The following is an 18,731-nucleotide window of genomic DNA, read 5'->3' as shown; positions in this document are numbered from 1 at the left end:
TACTGGTATTTTAGATAAATGTATCTATTACAAACTGCATCATGTAGAAATAATAGAAACTATATAACATATGCAATTCCATCAGGTGATATGAAGAAATCACTTTTACAAACTACTTGTAATTACTGTTTCAGGCTCATTGAATATAAGCATGCAGCTTGAAGTTGAAGATTTGATTGATGCCATCTGGACAGAACAGGATGGAAGAGCTCCGTATCCCAATGATCCACTCACCATTCTGGATTTCAAATATGCTGGTGAGCTTCTTTCTATTGCAGGGTTCTTATCCAGGAAGGTTTCAGTTTTTCGTCAGTACCATAATGTTTTCCAGCAAGGAATGCCTTAAGGTGGAGGAACAAATGAAAATCAGATGGGGCAAGATCAGGACTGTAAGGGGAGTGTGGTAGTTTTTTTCAATGGAAGGTTGTCAGGAATTCCGGAGTTCCATGGTGCTTCGTTTCTGTTCTGGGGTTTCATGCAAAACCCATGTCTCGTCTCCAGTCACAATCTGATCCAACAACTCTTCCCCTCACTGTTACAATTTCATACAGCACAGTTCTGTAGATTTGTGGAAACTCTAATGACAGCTGCTCTTCCACTAAACGAACCAAATTGGGATTCACAACAGACGGTCAACCACTTCGTTCTTCATGAACACTAACCCGTCCACCACGAAACTGTCTCACCCATCTTCTTACCATTGAAGCACTCATTATTCCTTCTCCATACACCTCACAAATCTGATGGTGGATCTCCGCAGCTGGAACATTACGTGCATCCAGAAAACGGATCACAGACCGCACCTCACACGTGGCGGGAGTTTGGATTGTCCAAAACATAACAACAATGCACTACGCATTACTCTCCTGACCAACTTGCCTCAGACTGACGTCTGCACTTTGTCAAGGTTGTGGCTACACAAGGCGCATGCGCATTCACACTGCCTCGCTTGCAGCGCCACGGTATTCATCAGTGGAATTTACTTTACGAACGACGTAATATATCAGAAAATATACCACTTATACTCCAAGGTGTGCGCTCTGAAAGCGGAACACAATTTGTTTCTAATTTGTTTTTTTATCTTATTTGGAAATGTAGAGTACATCTGAAACCATCTGGCCATCTTAAACAGGAAATGAAATATGAAATCATAATGTTGCCAGGTCATCTATTTTCAAATGTTGTCTCTTACAGATGTAAAGCTCCTTTTGTGATGTTTTGTATGCTTTGAAATGCAAGCAAGAATTTTGTAAAAAAACTGTTTCAATTTCTGTGCTGTGTATTTAAAATTATACAGAGTGTTTCACTGCTAGGTTTGCCCAGTGAATGTTTTATTATGGAAATGCTTGCAATTGTAGGAAGAGTAATATAACACACCTAGGTAGACACCAAACTGAATGACACCAGGTGCCATGTTGTCACATCCTCCAAATGGGGTAACATGGCACACTTCTGATACATTCATGCAGTTCACCAGATCCTTCTTCAATAACAGAATAATTTCGAAAGCACTCTTCCCACCTTGGGCACCAGATCTGACATTCCCCAAATTTTTTTCTTCGAGGGATGCTTAAGGAAAGGATGTACAAAAACAGTCCACACACACTGGATAAACTGAAGCACATCACCACCAAAATTACCCTCATCACAGCTGCTATGCTTGGTGCAATCTTTGTCAATATAACGACTGGTCACACTGTCTTTGCATGAGAGAGACAGCCATGTCCAATATTTACCACAGTGACAATTTATTCAGATATGCTGTAACGCAGTTTGATCTTGCTAGAATAAATATCATTTCCATAATAATTATTTTATTGGGTCAACCTAGTAGTGAAATGCCTTGTATGTGTAACGGAGTTAATTTGTTTCCCAGAAATCCCTTCCTTTACATAACACTCCAATTTCATATGTTTGTTTAATTTTAAGAGTCAAATAGCCTCCCCGATGGCGCAGTGGTAGCGTCGTTGTCTTGTAATCAAGGGGTCCAGGGTTTGTTACCCGGTGGAGGCACATAGTGGTTCGGATTCCACTTTAAACTGTAGGTCCAGTCCCGATTAGCCTTACTGTGCATAAAGTGGACTTAAAACACCAAATCAATCAATTTATGAGTCAAATAAAATAATTAGTCATCAAAAACAATGCATTATATATGCGTGAATTTTTCAAACATCAATAGTAAGAAACTAGCAAACACTTTATATCGCAAATGAAATGAAACTGCCTGGGTGCAAGACAATAGAGATATACTTTCTGTTTGTTGTATTTCATAATTTTAGTTCAGTTCTTAGTCAGGAAGACCCTGCTGGGAGGGTAGAAACGTTACTTTAAAGTGTTTTTAAATCTCAATAAACTGCCTTGGTCAGCAACTTCAGTGTTTTTAATATGGAAACAAGGCTTAATTATATTACCATAAGACAATCCCTAACATACAAGGTGTACAACTTTGCTTCCGCCGTTTTCCGACAGATGGCAACAACAGGAAGTAGCGGTCGAAAGAAGCAGATCGCAGACGTCACGCAGTTAGCTTGTACCTCTGTCAAGATAACCTCATTCAAACATTAGTCGAGTGGCGTGTGCATCTTGAAGTTGTTCGCGGTTGAAAATGTCAGTGTACGAGCAAAATTCTCGCCATTTGCGGGAGGTTCTACTTTTTTGTTTCAATATGAAGAAAACTGCGGGCGAGGCTCATCGAATGCTCTCCACTACGTATGGTGAGGACGCTAAAAGTGAGAGAACCTGTCGTGAGTGGTTTCAACGCTTCAAGAACGGTGACTTTAACGTCGAAGACCGGCATAGTGGTGGAAGACAGAAAGTTTTCGAAGATGCAGAATTGGAGTGAAACCAAGTGAAACAATCACAGGTGCTCGTTATCGAACGCAATTAATGCGGTTGAGCCGAGCATTGAAGAACAAACGGCTGCAATACAGCGAGAGGCACGACAAAGTGATTTTGCAGCATGTCAACGCACGACCCCACGTTGCCAAAGTGGTGAAAACGTACTTGGATACATTAAGATGGGACGTCCTACCCCACCCGCCTTATTCTCCAGACATCGCTCCCTCTGATGATCACCTGTTTAGATCAATGGCTCATGAACTGGCTGACCAACACTTCCGATCTTATGAAGAAGTCAAAAAGTGGATCGATTCGTGGATCACCTCCAAAGATGAACAATTTTTTAGACGCGGCATTCGTACGCTGCCCGAAAGATGGGAGAAAGTAGTGGCCAGCGATGGACAATACTTTGAATAATGCCTGGGTAAGCAATGTTTTTCATTACAGCGTCATATTTTTGGGGAAAAACGGCGGAAGCAAAGTTGTACACCTTGTAATAAGCATAAATAGAAGGTAGACATTTTAGTAGCATACCTTTTGCTCCTTTTGCAGGAAGGGGTTGGGAAGATAAGTTGAAAGAGATCCGTGCACACGTGGCATCAGCTGGATGTGATTTGTTCGTTGTCACAGCCCTGGATGAAATAGCCTGGATGCTTAACATGCGAGCCTTTGATGTTCCGTACACTCCCATGTTCCGTGGTTACTTGGTGGTGGGAGGTGAATGGTCAACCCTTTACGTTCCTTCAGGGAGAACTACTCTGGAAGTTGTTCAGCATCTGCAGTCTGAAGAAGACTTTGTGCAGTAAGATGACTTCATGGTTATTTCTAAGCTTTTCCGTATCGGTCTGTTCTAGTACTCTCAGCCCACTATGTAAACAGAATAATAATAATATACTAAAGAAAGAAAGCTCTTTCTTACCATTTTTTTTTCTTTATTTTAGAGGGAGTTCAAACCTCCAAAATATCCCATTGAGCATTACACACTGTACAGGAAGTTCGATATTCCATTTGCTTAGTTAGCATTCATTCCGACTTTCTCAACATTTATTGTGCAATCATAAAACAAAAATCTGTGTCAAAGCATTAAGGGGAATTAAAAGTTGGCCATTACAAATTCAGATTTGAAATAATATTCATAGTTTTATGACAACTTGCAATTTACAAAGATGAGGTCAACAACTCACTAATTAGAGCCTTTGTTCTTTCATAGAATAAAGGATTAACTAATTATAGCCTTTGTTCTTTCATAGGATAAAGGATTATGAAGACTTTTGGCAAGATTTAGAAGAAATAGGAAAGAACAGTACAAACATTATGCTTCCTTATCAATATAGTTATGCCAAAGGAGTGAGCTATGATGTTTACAGCAGGGTAAGTAATAATCGAGACAAGGGTAAAATAAGTACAGTGACCCAAAAGTTGTGCAACCCTAAATTTGATGGCCAATAACTTGAAAACTGTAAGACTGGGTTTTGGCACAATTATTTTTGAGACTTTGCCTTATTTTTAGTAGGAATGAACTGATTTGGAATTTCTTACTGATGCTGATGAAGTGCAGATATACCAGTACAAATTACTATTATTCTACCGCCAGAGGTCCCGGGCATGGATGTTTGTGAGGGTCCATTCATCAATTTCATCATATCATCACTCATCCCCATCTTCACAAATTAGCCAAAAGTGGCACAAAAGGCGAAGTAAAATAAAGCAAATCAATCAATCAATAAATCAATAACTATTATTCTACCAATCTAATATAAATGTTCCTTGCACATTGATCAATTGATTGATTTTAGTTCACTTTTCTGTCACTTTTGGCTAATTGAAAAGATGAGGATGAGTGATGATATGATGAAATTGATGAAGGGACTCTCACAAAGAACATCCTTGCTCAGGATAGAATTCAAGTCTGGGACCCTTTGGTTGATGAACATGAATGATTCATTTACCTCCTTAATTAATGCGTTTAAAGAAACTATGCATTTAGACATTTACTACACTGAACTTGGGTATATGAGATATGTCTCTGTATTCATGAAAATAATAACTGGTTATTTTGAGTATATATATTGGATAGGCAAAATTATTTGTAATCTTACTGATGCACCAATATGCCACTCCTTGCCACTACCAATACTAGTTGAAAAACTATAAATTGAAATTAATGACTCATGTGTTCAGGCCCGTAGCTAGAGGGGGGCAGGGGGGCAAGTGCCCCCCCCCCTGAGAGCCTGCTTTGCCCCCTGCGAAAAATACAGAACACATTCCTATCTGGAATTCTCACTAATCTTTACAATTATACTATCATTTTTTGATTTGATTTGATTTAGTTTATTTTACTTCGCGTTTTGTGCCTCTTGGCTAATTTACGAAGATGGGGATGAGTGATGAAATGTTGAAATTGATGAATAGACATTCACAAACAACCAAGCCCGACCGGGATTCGAACCCAGGACCCTTGGCGTCGCAGCGCAATGTGCTAATCACTCGGCCACAGGGTCGGGCAATTATACTATCATATGTTACTTTAGAACAGTTATGACATTTTGAATATTCTTGTATTAAAGGTGCCTAATGTGTTCGGATGTTTTTTCTTGGATGTGTTGCTATGAACTTGGATCTGCTTAAATGTTTGATTCCCAAGTCTACCCTTTGGTAATAGTGATTCATGTGGCAGAGAGAGGGAGTGGATATTTGATTTTTGTTACTTAGCGTTGTTTTTCTGCCCCTTCTAGCGAATCACAACAATGAGTGATGATGTGAAATTATGAAGATATACTCATAATAAACAGTGCCGCAACCACAGGGGGGCAGGGGGCATTGTCCCTCCCCCTCCCTGGCTTGGACGGAAGTCCATTCTAGAGGAAGTAAACATTGAAGTAAAAAACAAGACTAGGAGAATCTAAGAATAGCAGGACAATTGGATACTCATGATGGAACTAGTTTTTACGTGTTCCTTGCATTTTCCTTCCAGATGGCCAAGGGCACTTGCAAGGGGCACAGAGGGGGCTCCTCCCCGATATCAAATTTTATAAAAATAAAAATACATTTTGTAAAAATTTCTTGCTCGCTTCGCTCGCAATGTCTGCTATTTTTATAGTCCAAGTTCAGAGCCATAGCTATGGGCGGCGGGATGGGAGCCAGACGATCTATGTGGGAAAACAATGTTAGAAAGAGAATGCCATGGCACCCTGTAAGATTATTTGCTCCCTATTGAAACAATTTCTTTCTATGATACTTAATATGAAATATTAATGATGACACCGTAATCCAAGAAGTCATTGATCAATCAAGGGATTCCTATTTGTTTGTCAGGTGTCAAAACATGTATTTCAACTATAATAAATAATACAATTCACACAATATTTTGCAAAATGGTTAACGTAACCAGTAGGCAAACATTGTCTGTAGTGATGCAAGAGCCTCCCCTTTGAAGGAAATAGAGTCCATGGTGGACTAAGGGACCCATGTTTTAATGTTTTAGCACATAAAAAAAATGTATTACAAATTTTTACACAATTCATCAAAGTGTAGATAATATGTAACCTTTACTATTTAATTAATTCCATTTTTCTTGCATAACACAAAACAATGGTGTTGTTGGATTCTCGTTAGATTTCTTTCTGCGTAAAAATCTTGCATACTGGAAACTAGAGGGAATCATTATGAAGCATGATTTATCAAGGGCTCCCTTAATCAGTTCTGCAGAGAGACCCAAAACTGTTGGGACATATTAATCATCTATTAACATTATCGACCTGTAAATATCAAGTAGATACAATCCCTATTAGCCTATTTATGTTAAACTTCATATTCTTTGGCAATTTGGAAAGGTCATTATCGAAATATTGCTATTTGATTTCTCTCGAAGTGTTTTCGGTTCGTTGCAGTTTCAAGATATCATCCCTTTTATGTTACTTATCTCTTTTGGGGGAGAAGGCAAGTGCCTCTGTATACCCTGCTATATCTGCCAATGCGACACAATTAAAAATTTGCTCCCTCTAGGATTGACTTTGCCCCCCCTACAAATATTTCCTGGCTACGGGCCTGCATGTGTTGACTAGGATATACTATGCCAAGTAGAAAGTATTCCTGGAACTTACTGAATATACTGTGTATTATTAGAGGATGTATTTTTTGTAAATAAAAGAAGCAATCAATTTCAGGTTCAAAAGCATTAAATAAAATAAATTTCAATGTTATAGCGGTGAAAATTTGAATCATGAGCGGTACGTAAAATGACATTTTGGTTTTAAAATTCTGAATATAATCCTAAATTTGATTTTAAAACTGCACTTATTACACCATAAACATTTTCCTTCTAATAGCACATTTATTCCTGTGTAAAGGAGTCAATTTTTGCTTCTCAAATATTTACAGCAGAATTAATCAATTTTCCATGACTTGCATAACTCACAGGATAATTCAAACTTTAGTCACGTTGGTAAATGAACCCTAAATTTCATGTTTAAGAGTCCATTTTGCATTTTGTTTTGCACCATTTCGTGACAAAACAGGGTAGGCAAACGTACCTCACACCTTTCAGAAACATGAAAAATGAACATTACAGCATTCACATTTCGTGTTTTCGTCAAAAGACGAAATATGCATGCTTCTATGTATTATCAATGTACTTTTTAAAACTCAGTATCAAGGATTTTTTTCATTTCACTCGCAGGTGGAGCCATCTAAAGTTTTGTTTGAAGCATCACCTATCATCAACATGAAGAATCAGAAGAATAATGTAGAAGCTCAGGGCTTGCGCAACGCACACATTCGCGATGCAGCAGCTTTGGTGGAGTTTTTTGCTTGGTTGGAAGATCAGGTAGGTGCCCTGACTCTGTGTCGATTCATTTAGTTAATTATTATATTACAGTGCTGACACAGCAGATGGCATAATGTAGCAATAGTTTATTATACAGAGCAATCTAAAAGTCCCCACACTCACACTTTTAAAACAAGCTACTGAGGCATTCATCTGGATGAGTTGGCAAGCCTGTCAGTAGGGATTGGCATCAAGGTAGGAGGGTAGAATGTTCAGCATGGTCATTTCCTGAAAACACCAGCTCCCTTGACAAGGCTTCCATCAGCTCTAGGGAAGGGACACTGCCATCTGAAAAATGTCAAACTGACCTCTCGGCCTCCTTCCAGGGAGCACATCCCGCACACAGCATTCGAATACCTAAATATATATTTCTTAAATAAAAAAAGGTAAAGGTAAAGTGCTCCCCTGTGCTTAACACCACGCCATGAAGGCGTATAGGGGGTGTGGGGGTAACACCCCACATTTTCTTGATCCGGTTGTGGGGGGGGGTGATGTGATCAACATCACGCCCCTGACTGCCTTTACCCTCCAGGGTTTTTACCCCAGGTACCCATGTCATTCGATGCTGGGTGGGCGCCGGGGCCGCTTCCAATGTTAGAAAAGTTCCCGGATTTGAACCGGCCGGGGATTGAACTTGGAACCTTGAGCATGGTAGTCAGACGCATTACCGACTGAGCCACCGTGGCCACTAATTTAATGTAATTTAATTTACATTAAGTCCCAAATTATATCTGACCATAGGTGCACCAGTGGGGGCACGACGGCGCTTGCCACTGCCTGCTGGAAAACGTGAGGAGAAACAAAATGTTATGTTCATTGTGCTCTTTATGTTGGAAAGTGAAAGAAATGCTATTCAATGTTTAAATAATTGAAAATAAAGCAGTCAAAATTCCTTGCCTTCCCTTTGCAGCTAACATGCCATGAGTTTATTTGCACATGTTATTTCATTTCCTTTTAAGGCAAAGAAGCACATGACTCCTAATTCCCTAGAGTGTCTCATTTACTATTTGAAATATAAATTCTCAACAGCGTCAAGCGTATTTTCCAAATGAAATTGCTTTACCGATTTCGTTCAAAAGCAATACCAGGTATCTATCAAACTTTCATCCCTACTTCCCATTATATTTGAAAGTCTTCATGGCCATGCTCCAAATATATAGTTTCATTACTTTATTTCAGTTTGTGAATCATTGTTTAAACAGAGACTTGGAATCACCAGCAGAATTTGAAACTCACTCCCAACATACAACTATTAAAATTATATATATGCATATTTTCTAACTGAAGCTAGAACAGGAGGGGGCAGGGGGCATGTGCTGAGGTAAAGAGAATGCCGAACGAGCAAAGCAAGATTGTAAAGAGTAAACATCATGGGATACTGTCGCTATGATTAATGAATAATATGCATAATCAGTTTGCAAAGAAATAGTTCTAAAAATTTTGTTGCTCACTTCGCTCGCAGTGTTATGATTTAATTAAGAATTCTATTATACCTGTATTTCTTACTACTACTTCAGACAGGCAAGTGTGCATGCACACATGCAATGCAGTCTCACTCATATTTCAATTGGGCACCCCCAAGATGAACTCTGAGTTACACCTTCGGCAAGAACAATACAAATACAGTTTAAAAAATTGCGCAATTGTTCCTAATTTCCATATAACTAACTTAGGAATTGCATGAAATGATTCATGGTAATAATATGTTTAAAGTTTGTGTTTTTTTAATGTCATCTCTTGTGTTTTGTCTAACGATTGATTAAATCAAATGCTGAACATTATCGGAAAGCAATATTCGAAACGTTAGACTGAAATGTTAACATTATCACAAAAATATATTTTCCATCTTTTCCTGCATTTGACACATTTTCCTTCTGAAATGTTACTTGAAGGGAAGGGAGGGTGTTAATCTCTGGAAACATCTATGAACTAATTGAATTAGGGCGAACATTTTTAAAATGGTCCAAAATATGTACTTAACTTCCCCAAACTTACACCCCCCAAAATTTTCCAACACCCCCCCCCCCCCCAAGAGAAAAATCCTGGATAAACCCCTGAGGTAAAAGCACAGTGTATGATTGTTTCAAATTTGGTTTCAATATTCTTTTTGTGTATTTCAACACATGGAAAGTGGTTTGCCGTCTTGTCAGTGTGTTATTAACCTCAGAAATTGCAGTAGTTTACAAATTAATTTATTTTTGTGTATTTCAACATATAGTTAACAAATATTTCTATTCATTACATTGACAAGTTCCATAAATTGCAAGCATAAAATTCTCAAACTTGAGTACAGGGACGTTTCACTCTGTAGTTATATGTAGCATGTGTTTTGAATAAATTAATGCTTTGGGTAGAATATCATTTAGTTCACTTCTTGCACGAATTTATAATGATTCTGTGTAACTTTTGTGAACAAACCTAATTTACTCACGTGTCGATTTCAGTGACTCACTGTCACTAATTCACAGAAGGCTGTTGATTGGCATTTTAATAACTTTATAATAGACCTAGCAAAACGAAGTACAGTGGAACCTCAATTTTATATTTTCCCACAATTTAAATTCAATCTTCATGGTCCCAACAGAGCAAAATGTTAAAATAATAATCTGGATGTTAATCCTCTGAAGAACATAAACAGCACTGTTGCAATTTTTTCCAGGTAGCAGGAGGTGAAACTGTGGATGAGCTTTCCGCATCTCTGCATTTGGATGATCTCCGTTCAGAACAGGAACTGAGCCGTGGGCCAAGCTTTGAGACCATTTCAGCATTCGGTCCAAACTCAGCTCTACCTCATTACTCACCATCAGAGGCATCCAGCTTTCTCATTGATGAGTCCAGCCTTTATCTTGTGGACTCAGGGGGCCAGTACTTAGGTAATCAATTTGTTGATACTGATAGCCCGAAAGTTTTGGTATTACTTTATATTAGCACTAGACAGTATCCCCCCCTGGAAAAAATCCTGCGAACGTCATGCTAACACTACGCTACAAGAGAACACCTTTTTTCTCATCTTCAGGTGAACAAATTTCTTTTTGCCCATGGTGGAGATGTAACCTTCAAAAATCATGAATATATTTTTCACAAGAAATGTAGAAATGTATGTTATTGTTTCTTTTCGTTAATATGTGAATGATTTAAATCTGTATTTCTGCCCTCAGACAGTAACAAGTGTGTAATGTTATATTATAATATCTTATGAAAGGAATTATAATGATATAAAAACAATGAACAGTTTTAGCATATGCAGTGTAGAAAGATAATGTACGTTTATGGACAGCAAGAGTTGAGATGGTTTTCTTCCAAGTTCCTTTCATATTGGTTTAAATTAAGTATGTTTATGTAAGTGTACTTTCTCCCTCACTCAGATGGCACTTCTGATGTCACAAGGACGGTTCACCTGGGTTCCCCAACTGATTTCCAGAAGGAAGCTTACACCCTTCTCCTCATGGGGTGCATAGACCTTGTGACAGCCACCTTCCCTGAGGGCACAACAATGCAACAACTGGAAATCCTTGTGAGGAGGCCGCTCTACCACTTCGGTCTGGATTATGGTCATGGGAGCACTCACGGCATCGGCCATTTCCTTTCTGTACATGAAGGTGAGCTTCAAGATGTTGAGAAATTGTGATCGTTCAAGGGCTCACTACATGACTATCTATTAGGGACTATCTATTTTTATATTTTCTTTACACAACCTTTGAGTTTTGGTGTTAAGTCCACTTTATGCACAGGAAAGCTAATCGAGACTGCACCTACAGTTTAAAGTGGGATCGAAACAACTTGTATTCTCACCGATTATCAAACCCAAGACCCCTTGTTTACAAGGCTCGACGTTATCACTATGTCATCGGGAGGACACTTTACACGACCTGCGGATATGAATTTCATAATATATAATTAGATAATAATAATAACAACAATAACAACAAAAAGTTGCCGAATTTGCACTAAATTATAAACTCATTGTAAAATATCAAATCTGTAAAATTGTTGGTAAACTTGAATACACTTATATCACAGAGGTAGCGTTGTCGCCTTGTAATCAAGTGTATCAGTATAAGGTGAAAGTGGTATTGGATCAGCCCTAAATCGCATTCCAACTGTGTTATCATGATTTTACTTTCTAAACCACTATGTAGATAACAAGCCTTTGCAATGAATAAAAGTTCTTGTTCGCAGCCATAAGTTTACGTAAAACAAAAACAATTTCTTGGGTCTCATGGGAATTTAAATGATGGCTAATGTAGTAACAAGTAAGGTTTTCCTCTTGGTTAACAGATCACGATCATTTTTTCTGTAATATATTAATTTCTAAATGTACATAAATGAAGATACATAGCTTGTACCGATCTATCTTTCTTTCTATTTCAGCATTTGACACAACATATCGTGTGAACTTTTTTGGTTCCCAAGGCAAGTACTAATATTTTTTATTAATTCTGTGTCTTTTTATGTAGTGGTTGTTAACTGTAAACTAAACAGATCATGCCAAAAGTGAACATAACTTGCAAAATTATATCTGTGTTTTTCAAATTTACTTTATTATACAGTGCAATTACATTTGTCTTTTGCCATTGGAAGTGCTGTCAAAAAATTGATGCTGATTTATCAGAATATATGAACAGATGATATGAATATATCCTGTTCTTTTAGATTGCAATTTTCTACAGAAAAACGTGGACAGAAGACATGTATAGTGGAACTGTGATTTCATGTTCCTGGATTTTTCCAAATCATACATTCAATCTTGATGGTTCCAACATAGCAAAATGCTACATAATTTTCCTCGAATTTACATTTACCCGCATTTTAAGTTTGTTCATCTTGGTCCCCAGAAAAAAGTAAAATTGATGTTCCGCTGTATGTACTTTCTTGGAAATGACAACTTGACATATTAGTATGAACACTGAACCTATACATCAACACAGTGTATCAACTATATAAGTTTTTAAGAAACAAGATATTTGCATGTTGTGATAGATAATTCAAACTTTTTAAAAAGTAAGAATTTTTTTTTAATATTTCTTAGAGCTGTGAAACAAAATGAACATTGTATAAATTTAAAGTTGTTCTGAAATGCAATTATAAATGTTAGTGCAACAGCTTTAAATCTGCCAGGGGTTTCTTTAAAAATATTAATATGCTGTAGAACCTTTATTATATGCTCTTCTGGGACCTATGCATAAAAATTGAAACAATGGTTAATGTAGAATTCAGGACCATAAAATTGGCTGTATTTAATTATGAGGTAATCATGAAATTAAAATAGTTGTGTTTGCATCATGACATCTGCCTTTTCTTATACAGTATTGGCAAAAAATATCTGCTTTACAAATGCAATACAATGGAACCCTGATTTTGCATCTCATCGGGTTTATTTTTTTTTTTTCAATCCATGGCTTCTTGAACCAAGGTTCTATTGGAGTAGATGAAACTTGAATTGCAGGGTTATTAAAGGTCCCATAAATTCTAATGGGTTCTATTGGATTCCGTAACAGGAAAGGAACCTTTTTTCTAACACAATTTGAATTTGGTCCAAGTTGCACATTGTTTCATTTCAATACGGAACTTGGACCCTATTTAAATTGATCCAGAAAATAAGTTCCTGGACCATATTTAAATTGATCTGGAGAAAAGTTTCCTGGACCGAATTGAAATACTTTACAGATAAATAGGTTTCTTTATGTTCCAGGACCCATTTACGCTTGCTGATTTTAAATTGAATTTAATTAAAATTCCTGCACCTTTACCCTGTAGAATTTTTATATTGATCTCCTCCTTGCATGCAGAAATTAATGCTTTTGTTTTTCTTCTGCAGAACCTGGCTACTACAAGGATCATGACTGGGGTATTCGACTGGAAAACATAGTGCAAGTGTTGGACAAGAACAAAACGGTAAGTGAACTTAGGATTAAAGTTTCACTATGTACTAGGGATTGGACACATTAACTGGTACTCTGTTGGTATTGGCCTATATCTTGTCGGTGTATAGGTTTATCAGTAATATTACTGATAATTTAACTGATTTGATATATCTGTAAATGTTGACCAGGTGAGATCTGGAAATTTTTCCAAGCTTTCGAGAGCTAACTTCACTCATATCTTCAGGGTAGAAGTGAAGATGAGAGCAATGTCAGCTCTCGAAAACTTACCAGATCTCACCTGGTCAATAGCTTGAGACAATCTTTTCATCATTCATCGACAGGAAAGCTTTAAGACTTACTTTATAATTCTTGTGTTCTCACTTTGTCTCGAGAATCTCTGGCACGTAAGGGCTTCACCAATGAACTTGTGAGGGGAGGAGTGTGGCCAGCTAGCCACTTGCAGCAGAGTGCAGTGTGGAAACTCGCTTGCTCCCCTTCTCTTCTGTTATGCATGTTCTTGCTCCACAGATTCCAAAGACAGTAAATGTCTAAATACAGATTTTATGTTTCAAAGCAAAAGTCACTACAGGCACCTTTTTACTAATACAGTGGAACCTCGATTACATATGTTTTTTTCAGGGGACTAAGCTGAAGAAAATTAAGATGTGGGAGAATGTAAAATCGAGGAAAATTTTATAACATTTTGCTATGTTGGGACGATCAACGTTGAATGTAAAATGCAAGAAAATGTAAAATCTAGGAACATAAAATTGAAGTTTCACTGTATTCATTAAGGAGTTTAATGAACCACTCATGTTCTTCAAGGAACACTTGTAACTTTATATTGGATCAACAGAAAATCAGTTTCAGTATCAGTAAATTTTATATTGGTGGTTTATCGGTATCACAAAAAAAAAATATATCGGTCCAGCCTTACTGTGTACAGTGGAACCTTGATTATACATTTTTCAGAGTCTGTGGATTAACAAATCTTAGCATGTTGGAAATATTAATGTTGCTTTATTGGAACCATGAAAGTTGAATGTACAAAGGCTGTCCCAGAGAAGGTGAGACGAATTCCTGTATAGGAAAATAGCGACCTCCATTGGCTAGCAAATGTACTATGGTGAAAATTTGGTTCATTAGCTGCCGATTGAGACCAAAATGAGCGCAATAGGTCAAAAAGTTGTGACTGCGTAGCAGTTAAAAGACAAGCATGTACATGGATCCCTCCAAGAATCATTAAAATGAAACAAAAAAATTACAAACCACAAAATTGTTATTCAGAATCAGCCATATCGAGTAGATGTACATGTTTTTCAAAATAGGCACCATTGACAGCTAAGCAATCATCCATACGCTCCTGCCACTTTGTGAATGTCTTTGAAAATTCGTCGTCAGGTAGCGAACTGAAGAAAACTTGCACTGCGGTGATCACTTCTTTGTTCGTCATGAGATGACAACCACGTAAAGCGGCCTTTAAAAGTGGAAAAAGCCAAAAGTCGCAGGGTGCAAGGTCCGGGATGTATGCTGTATGTGGGAAAATTTCTATTTTTCTCTTCGTCTCGTAATCCTGAAAAGCCTGCGCATGTGGGCATCCACTATTGTGGTGCAATATGAAGGAGTTCTTCAAATGCGGCCTCTTTTTTGCTACGTGCTGGCGCAGAGTCTCAATGACTCCTTGGTAATACTGTGGCTCTATTCAGTCTGTCCAGATCGGCATATGCCTGTTGAAACATTGCATATCTTTCCGCAGCACTTTTCCCTAAATGCCAACAAAATTTTATGGCATGTCGCTGTTCATCTTGAATACTCATCATGAAAAGCAATGTTATACACAAAAACCTGGAGAGGTAAACGAAACACGTTCCACGTAAATCAACACAGCTTCTCACTAACGTGGTTTCGCAACATGTGACAACTTGCTACTGAAACAGAATGAGTCATCCTACACGACGTGACTAGTGCCGAAACCAATGGCAGTGTTGCCAAGCCAAAAAAAAATCTGTCTCACCTTCTCTGTGACAGCCTTTGTATAATGTGGAAAGATTAAAATCTTATGGGTAATGGATAATTTTACACTGCATGTAATTGTGTAAATTATGTTTGACCTCATAATTAGAATTCATTCATATCAGGGAAATGAGGGTAGTAAATAAATACAGAGAACCTTAGTACTCACTCTTCCGCGAAGCCTGTCTTTTGTTGTTTTATTAATTTTGGTGGCCACTGCCACCATCTTCGTTGGAACAATGTTTGCCAACCCTCCCGGAATCAAACTCACTCTTTGTTTTCTCCCAGAATAATGAGATTTAGTTTTATTATATTTTTAATTATTATATAGTTATTTTCTTTTACTATACATTTGCCAAGCAAAGAAATTTATTATTTGCAAACCAAACAATTAATCATCACAATATTATTTTGAATACTCATGGAGAAATGAGTAATTTTTTAAGGAAGTGGGAGGAGGGAAAATAGAAAGTTTAAATATACATTGTTTCTCATATTTAAGGAGTGTGCGACTTACTCACGATGATATAATAATAGTACTTAAAATACTATAAAATGAACTACTTACGACTTGTGAGTATACGTTTTATAAAAAACAACGTTTCAAGACACAACTGGTCTCTTTATCAGGTTCGCAATCTTGGCGAGTGGAATCACTTCATGGCCGTGTCAATTAGAATAAAAGACAAGGAGTAAGGTAATGATAAAAATTATGGATAAAAAGGTATTTCGTAACAACTAGCCCCTGTACAGTTCCCTTCTTTCCCTTGTAGAAACTTCGAATCTAAAAATGAACCATAAGAAACTTCATCCCATTAAAACGTTAAAACCCCACATCGTGCCACGCATCACTATATGGTGACTGGTTTGGATTCTCGCTGAATGCCCGAAGTTGTCAGACTCCGCCCACTTCCCTCCCGCTCCTATCCCCCACTACTACGTCATTTTAAACTCGAAATCCTGGATCTTGGGGGTCACGTTGATTACAGCCGGAGTGACCTGAAAACCATGTTGTTTTGATCAAGTTTTTTGCAATTTTGTGTTCACAGTAGCCTGACCACAAACAGGTAACTGCCGATATTTTTTATCTAAAGGCTATGAAGAAATCTCTCGGAATTTTATTCTTTAAAGTTGGCAAGCCTAGTTAGAACCTATTGCTTGGCCAAAGCATAAGGTTTAACGAAAACTTTAAGTAAAAGAGGCATTTAATGGGTCGTGTCTTCATGTGGGAAAGAAGAGTAAAAGGTTCTGACTTCCATGTGACATATGTTTAGAGTATAGTACTAAATTGAACCAAAGGAGCAGGAAGAGGACAACAGGTGTTTGAGGGATGCAACAGCACTTGCTTCTGTTTCCTGGTGGCAGCACTGGCTGCTCTCTTCTCAGGTTTACTATTCTGTCATACATAACAGGAATTAGATAGCCTGAGGGCATCCTTTCCTTACATACAGCCATTTCCCCCATCACCACAGTTTCCTGTGGAATCCTCCAATGCAAGCAGGTGCATTCCAGGAAAGGTGACTGGATGTCATGTGCAGCAAGTAGCAAAACTCCTGCACCTGCATCTCTAACCATCTACATGCGTTTTTAGCCCCATGTGTTATATTGTGGCACCAGTGTAGCTTGTGATTAAATATTAATATTAATTGACTTCCATTATTTCAGTTTCCAACTGGGCAGAAGATGCTTGGATTTGAAGCAGTGACTCTTGTTCCTTATGAACCAAAGTTGATCAATTTGGATATGCTTAACCAAGATCAGGTAGGATTTCTGTAAGGGAGAGTTTAAACCTTTTCAGTTTTAACACAAGATTATTTCTTCACATACACTAATTTTTCATCCTTGCTTACTTAGTTTGAATGAATTGTTGTTTTAAGTCTACTCTATGAACACATAGGCTAATCGGGACTGGACCTACAGGTTAAAGTGAGATCCAAACCACTATGTACCTCTGCCAGGTATTGAACCTGGAACCCCTTGATTACAAGTCGACGACATTACCAATACACCATCGGGAAGCCCCTTGTTTACTTAATGCTGATACACCAAGCACTTTTACTGACCAACTCCAGCTCTCTCTATATATACATATGTTCTTCTTAAAGGTTCACAAAATAATATAATAGTTATTTTAAGTGATTTTAATTTATGCTGCAGCATTTTGCTCAGGTTTTCCAGAACTTTCTCAAGCTTACACCAAGATAAACAAACAAATACATACATACATATACATACCTCATTCGGATATCCGGATATATCAGATGATCTGAATATCTGGATAATTCGAATATTCAGATAATCTGATTATCCTGGTAATTTGGATTATCTGAATTTAGGATATCTGGATAATCCAGACAATTAGAATATCCTGATAATCCATACTTCCAGATATCAGAATATCCAGAATCCAGATAGAAAATTATCCGATATCCAGATAAAATTTTATCCCTATTTGAAACATGTGCACTCATATATATTATTTTGCTCTATTTTTTACATTTTAATCAAAATTATTTGAATTCATCTATATAATGGTTAGAAAGGAAATTTTCAAATACAGTTTTATTTGTCTTGTAGCATGTTCTATTGAAGCCATGAGTATTGAGTGTGTAATGAGGGAAAATGTAAAATCCAAGAACGTAAAATTGTCATTCCACTGTAACAGGAAGTGCAGGAGGGAAATTCCACAGTGCATGTAGGAGGATGGTATTAACTCCTATTATTATTTTAACATTATAATATATGCCTGAAAATAATTACTCTGTTTCAGATTGAATGGTTGAATGAGTACAACCAAAGAGTACGTGAACATGTTGGATCTTTGCTGGAGAAGAATGAAAAGAACGATGCCCTCACGTGGCTCCTGTCCAGAACAGAGCCTATAAATGTCACTTGCACAGCCACTCACAACAGCGCCTCATTTTGAAGTTCATGAATTGTTAACCAATATTAGCTGTTACAGTAGAAGCATGTAAAACTGTAAGAAAGCAGGATAAAATTGTGGACGTACATATTTCTGAGATTTTTAGAAAATTCAGATTACATGTTCTGTGTCATGGTGTTGCTAAGTTTCACATTTAATTTCATTAATATGTTTATGAAATAATATTTTAAAACATTTTAATGATGTTTAACTCAAAGAAAACTTATTATACTGGGGTAAAATTTTACCACAATAAAATAAAATGTAT

The 18,731-nt window shown here is 37.4% G+C and overlaps 1 protein-coding gene across 1 annotated transcript in view; it reads left to right on the top strand.

The window, feature by feature from the left end:
- Positions 1 to 18,731, top strand: part of LOC146003335 (uncharacterized) — a 30,898-nt gene extending 12,167 nt beyond the window's left edge. Inside the window, exons 5-14 of the mRNA XM_083141614.1 lie at positions 135 to 257; positions 3,391 to 3,640; positions 4,089 to 4,209; positions 7,517 to 7,667; positions 10,327 to 10,536; positions 11,029 to 11,262; positions 12,035 to 12,076; positions 13,482 to 13,558; positions 17,206 to 17,301; positions 18,311 to 18,731. Of these exons, the coding sequence (XP_082997740.1) occupies positions 135 to 257; positions 3,391 to 3,640; positions 4,089 to 4,209; positions 7,517 to 7,667; positions 10,327 to 10,536; positions 11,029 to 11,262; positions 12,035 to 12,076; positions 13,482 to 13,558; positions 17,206 to 17,301; positions 18,311 to 18,466 (1,460 nt within the window). The 3' untranslated portion in view covers positions 18,467 to 18,731. The remainder of the gene's footprint in view (positions 1 to 134; positions 258 to 3,390; positions 3,641 to 4,088; positions 4,210 to 7,516; positions 7,668 to 10,326; positions 10,537 to 11,028; positions 11,263 to 12,034; positions 12,077 to 13,481; positions 13,559 to 17,205; positions 17,302 to 18,310) is intronic.

The sequence above is a fragment of the Lepisma saccharinum genome, chromosome 20 (assembly GCF_977018435.1).
Source record: "Lepisma saccharinum chromosome 20, izLepSacc3.1, whole genome shotgun sequence".
NCBI classification, from domain to species: Eukaryota; Metazoa; Arthropoda; class Insecta; order Zygentoma; family Lepismatidae; genus Lepisma; species Lepisma saccharinum.
Note: the sequence above shows the minus strand (reverse complement) of the source record. Positions and strands in the feature narration are given on the sequence as shown.